The sequence below is a fragment of the Ylistrum balloti genome, unplaced genomic scaffold (genome assembly GCF_031769215.1).
Source record: "Ylistrum balloti isolate Yb309-2 unplaced genomic scaffold, AGI_CSIRO_Ybal_v1 Utg370172, whole genome shotgun sequence".
NCBI lineage: Eukaryota > Metazoa > Mollusca > Bivalvia > Pectinida > Pectinidae > Ylistrum > Ylistrum balloti.
Window position 1 is genome coordinate 752 of NW_026782162.1, and position 5855 is coordinate 6606.

General features: G+C 32.3%; 1 protein-coding gene across 1 annotated transcript; it reads right to left on the reverse strand.

Annotated features, from left to right (window-relative positions):
* Positions 1-333: 333 nt before the first annotated feature.
* Positions 334-4499, reverse strand: LOC132551074 (cyclin-dependent kinase 7-like; the record flags this gene model as incomplete). Its single annotated transcript, XM_060215178.1, has 7 exons — positions 4446-4499; positions 3657-3716; positions 2995-3096; positions 2142-2210; positions 1352-1462; positions 766-884; positions 334-433 (listed from the first exon to the last, which is right to left on the reverse strand). Coding segments are annotated over exons 1-7 (615 nt in total), but the record flags the coding sequence as incomplete, so codon positions are not given.
* Between the last annotated feature and the right edge of the window lie 1356 nt (positions 4500-5855).

A 5855-nucleotide genomic window follows, 5' to 3' on the forward strand; every position in this document is an offset into this window, starting at 1 on the left:
GAACTTTTACACCATTGATATGAAATCTATATTGTTGATAATCTCATGATTACTCCAGGTCTTTTTCTTTGATGATGTCACAATGCACATGACATCATGCAGCTCTGATGTCACAATAGAAGCAATATGAATCCTCCAACAATAGAAGCTCTGCAAGGTGGTATTACAAAAAATGTTCACAATGAAAGCTGCTTGCTATGATGGAAGTTGTAGTGCACTGTAGTGTTGTTTGTTATATGTTAAACTGCCTTCCAGGAAATAATTGATATTACAAGCAGGTATTTCCTTTCTATCTTTATACTGGTGATCACCGAGCTGTGTATGTATACTGACCCTCCGTAAGAGTTCCGCCAGGATACAGCCGACTGCCCACATGTCCACTCCTGTACCATACTGACGAGCACCAAATAACAGCTCTGGACAACGATACCATCTATGAAAGATCAAAACCAAAAAGGAAATTAAGGAAAATGCAAGTGTTTTACAGATCATTGTGGACTGTTCAGTGTCTCTTAAGGGATGAAAAATATTGATTACTTTTACAATCCAAATTGCCTTTATATTGATACAGTGTATTGTATAATATACATGTACTATCACCTTACGAAGTAGAACATTAAATTTTGGGTTTGATAAAACACTGACAAAATCTCAAGGAATTCTGCAGCCATCAAGTATTTGGGATTTTCAAAATAATATTTTCATTATTTTTTGGATTGAATTTTTTGTTTTGTCTCATAATAAAGCATAAAAATCTTCACATACCTTGTCACCACTTGATGTGTGTAAATTCTTGTTGGGGACCCGTAAAACTTTGCTAGACCGAAATCTCCAAGTTTAAGTATTCCTTGCTGGTTGATCAGTAAATTATTTGGCTTCAAATCCTGGCGAAGTGAGATTTATATCATTGTTAAAACACATTCCTTGATATTTAATCATGTAATTTGACATGTCTCTTATCAAGTACAACATAAAATATAACACCAGTTCAACATTTCCTTCAACATTTTTCTAAAATATCACCCCAAATCAAAATAAATGATTAGCATTTTTGTATTATCTAGTAACCATTTGAATGCTAGCTACGACCCCCTGAAAATGAATTTTGTTTCTGGATAAATACAATTCTTGATTAACACTAAATGTGAAATCTCTAGAAGTTGTATCTAATTTCTTAAAATTTCTTTTGAAAAATAGCCATAATCCATTTGGTCAAACCACTAAACAAAAACTGCTGTGGTGTCCCTATCTTATCAGTAAACAACAATGACCCTTGTCTATATAACTATTCATCGACTATGACTTTACTGAATGCAATTTTCGCTGTACACTTTATTAGGGAAACACTTACTCTGTGTAATATCCAGTGTGAGTGAAGGTATTCTAATCCTTTTAGAGTTTGTAGGATATAGGACTTTATATGTCCTGGTGTTAGAACAATTTCGTTATCTTTTATAACAATCTGAAAAAGAATCAAGTAAGGTATTATAAAAAAAGATCAGAGAACTTTATGAATATGATGATCAGTTGGAAAAAATGGTGACTAATATACATATACATGAAACATACTAGCTCACATTGGTCTGAAATCAGTCAGCCCTAAGAATGTTACCTTTATATGACAAGGTTACCCTATATTAGTATCTGCCAAGGAGGAGATAACTCTATAACACACTGAGTAGGGAAAGACAACTGGTATGTGTTATGATACTCTTCACTAAGTTACCCTTTATAAGTATGCATCCCATGGATAAAGTTTTATTGATACATGTCAGTAAAATGCCTAGTATTAAACAGGAAAAAATTAACATGTGCTTTGAACAATATTTTCTCATATAATTCACAAAATGATCATAGGGTTGCCAGAGATGGGATAATTCTATAACACGAGGTAGGGAAAGACAATTGGCATGCACTATGATACTAATCTCAATTGGGTAGTGTTGTCGTTTTAAAAAATTGCAATGTCAATAATTTCGACATTTTTTTCTCAAGATGTCATAACAAATAGCTATAGGTTAAATAACAACTTACAATTTGTAATATTGGTAACATTCTACTGACTTAATGTCAAAAGACATCTTAACCGGCTCACACATACAACATAATTTTACTTAAATGATATAGATATTCTTATTTACCTCCAAATCAGTTTCCATAAAATCAAAAACAAGACTGACATTTGATCTGTGTCCAAAGACATCAAGGAGCTAAAAACACAAAAAAATATAAAAGCTATAAAATGTACATTAAGTGATACTGATTGTACTGCAGGATGAATATGGGATACATAAAACTAAAGGCATGAAATCTTACACCATAATTCAGAGTAATTATAACATCACAGAAACAACTCAATAATACAAGTCTGTGAAGCCTTACAGTAACATATTTCAAAGTCATTATTATAAAAATACTGCATTATTACAGTATGACACCCAATCAGTCAAGAGAAAAAAATATTTATATCCTTGCAAAAGAGTTTGGGGGATTTTAACATTCTGGGATAAATTTCTAAATTGTCTCATATTCTGTAAACCTGCCATGCATGTAATTTTCTTTAGAATTATACATTTTCCATCTTGAATCACGAGTCCACAAGCGTTACTTTAACTGACCTATCTTATGACACCCTTTTTGATGTCCTGATCATGACAACAATTTGATACACAGATATAGTCCATGCAGTAATGAATATCAAAATTTATCATAAAATAAATCTCAAGGCACTTTTGAGGAAAAGAGGGAACAGAAAAAATGTCTACAAATTTCCCATAAATATTTTCTTTCCTTCCTTTTCTTAAAGTAGCAACAGAAATACCTGATTTCCCTCAAATCAAGACATCCATTTACCAAAACCATAAACCAAACAACAAACAAATTTTGATGTTCGTTTAAAATTTTTGAAAAAAAATCAAACTCAACAACAAAGTTTTTCTTTAGAACAGATAAAGATTTATGTAAATGACATTAAAGTACACCATGAGAGCTTACCCCTATGATATGTATATGACTCAATTCCTGAAGCAGCTTGATCTCCCGGAGAGCAGTTCTGTTAATGCCATCAGCTACTTCAGCCCGCGTCCCGACCTTAATCTGTGTGGAAATAACGGTAACGATGAGCATGATATCAAATATTAAGATCTTGTTTCAATCGGAGTCAAAATCAAATTACTCTCATACACATATTCACTATTATACATCGTATTTATTTTGTATATTGGCCACTCAAAACATAACCATTTTGGAAACAAGTACATATATATATATCAAACATCATATTTACTCAGTCATCGAGTAAAATCCTATATGGCTAAAAAAGAATTAAAAGGTTGATAATTGCATTTGTTTTACAGACTCTGCTGTAATGATCTTTTCTTCTTTCCTCACAATTTTTGAAAAGTTTAAAAAGTGGTGTGGAATAATTCACTGACATTAGTTTTATCCAGAACATGTCTTATTGCTGTGGGATTTTACTGTCTCCACCTATGAGTGAGATTGAAATTCTGGATAATCTTCCCCGTCAGGTTAGGATCCACCTATCTTATCTCCAAGGATGTGAAAGATTCTATTAGTCTTTTTCATTTAAAATATAAGCAAAGTTAAATTATTCTCAAGCTTGTATTTTTACTAGAATATTTGTTTAAGTTACCAACCTTTTTGACAGCGACGATATTCCCAGTTTTATAATCTTTAGCTTTGTAGACTGTAGCAAACTGAAATTGAAGAAACAAGTCTGATAATAACATATCTACATCAGTTTTAGATACAAAATATACACATAAATATGGAAATTTCATAACTATTTTGTGTTTTTAAGCATTAAATTATTCACTAACATTATTAATCTTTCAAGAGAGCGTTATAAAAAGGACATACTTTTTGACGGATACATAAACTGATTAATGATGTACAAGTGTATATGTCTGGTGAGAAACAAGCTAGATTACTATAATATTAAATTTTAATAATAAGTTCTTTTCTATTTTCATATGTATCAGAGTGATATACAGTGGGTAGTTAAACAATATGATATGCATTATCATTTCTTAATATCTCTTTATGGCCTTTCATAGGATTGTATCTCAGAACAAGATTTTTCAAATGTGTATCAAGATTAATTTCAAAATCTTTACTCATTAGCAATGGAATAACATATTCTTGGAGTCTGTTCCAGATTCCAACAACCCTACAACTACATGAATATTGTTGAATTTCATCCTTGCGATAAGTTGAAACTTTCACAATCTTTTAAGAGCATAAAACTGACATTTTCTGATGTTGACAGGTCGTGAAAACAAGACACGACAGGAAAAGTTTTCGGCTCACTTTTCAATATTGTTGTTTTCCACCTAAAAAAATACTATTCTTAAACTTTCTGTGTTAAAGCGTATGTATACGTTACTAGGAAAACATATACTTCTAAATAATAATTCAAAATATACCTGTCCTTCTCCTAAGAACTCTATTTTCTCATAGCGAACTTGCTTTTCTTCCATTTCGCGTTGATGCCCGTCGCGGTCTTCTGTGTTTGTTAGACGCTTACCGTAGCACTCCCTTGCGTCTGTACTAAACATTCATTTGACCCATGAGATTTCGATAAACTAAATAAAGAGAGCATTCAAAATTTCCGGAATTTAAAAAGCGAGTTGAAATTCATTAGAGGATCCGCAATGTTTTGCTGGAACCGTTTATGAAAGCAATGAATATTTTCTTAATTTTATTGATAATTGGGAGCATTTATTTTCATAAGAAAAAAGTGGTTTTCATTACCTTACATTTCTTTTGTGTATCGGTTCAGAAAGTTCGACCACAGAACATGTTCAATCATGGTAAATGCATATTGTTTAACGATGGAATCAAAATGATATACATTGCCAAAGTTTACACTTTGTATTATACGTCCCTGATACGACATAATTTAATTTGCATGATGTGTCAAGACAGGGCGGTTATATGTCCCGCAGGTGCATCTGCCACCGCACTGTTGTATTCAGATTCAGAGGAAAATGATGAAAAAAAAATCATAAAGCTCTTGATAATACCACGGACTTATATACATATGTGTATATAAGTCCGTGATAATACCAACACGGACAACATGCTTTAACGAGGAACCGGAAGCGTGTTTTCTGTGATCAGTATTTTGATCCCTTACCTAAATGATGCTTAAAACCGCATAAACTAAATTTTCGTGAGTAACATTGATTTGTAAATTTGCTTTGTAACAGTTGTGGAGAGAAAATGGATTAAAGAGCTTTTATTTCATTACTGATTCCATCTAATTACATTTACACATGATAATAAAACCAGACAGAACTTTTTTCGGAGATACCCAGGAAACTAATGTCCGCCAATGACGGCATATCCAGTCTGCACCAGATCTATGCCTGTTAGTTAAATCAATGATGATCCTTATGAAATACAAGATCAATATTGCAAAATAAAATTGCTTATTTCTGTATACACAATAACTCGTTAGATTAAGTTGCATATGATAAATAAGATGTGGAAACCGACTTATCAGGTTAACATTGGGCCTTTCAGTGTATAAAGGGGCGTAACTCTTAGAAAGGATATATATCGGTCGCATGTGACGGTATATTGAGTGGTTTCTGCACGATATTGGGGATTTTCTTATACAATAAAAATGTCAGAAGTATCACGTGTTATTTTTAACAATAATTACTTAATATGTACGTAGTGTTGGGTAGTATGGACAACAATGTCAAAATTACATTAATATTGGTTGATACATGTATTGGGTGTATAGATGTTGGTCGCGTATAAATTATATTATCCGTGATTTTTTCCTGATGTTAGCAAGTGCTCCAGTAATACAAGATGGCGGGAAT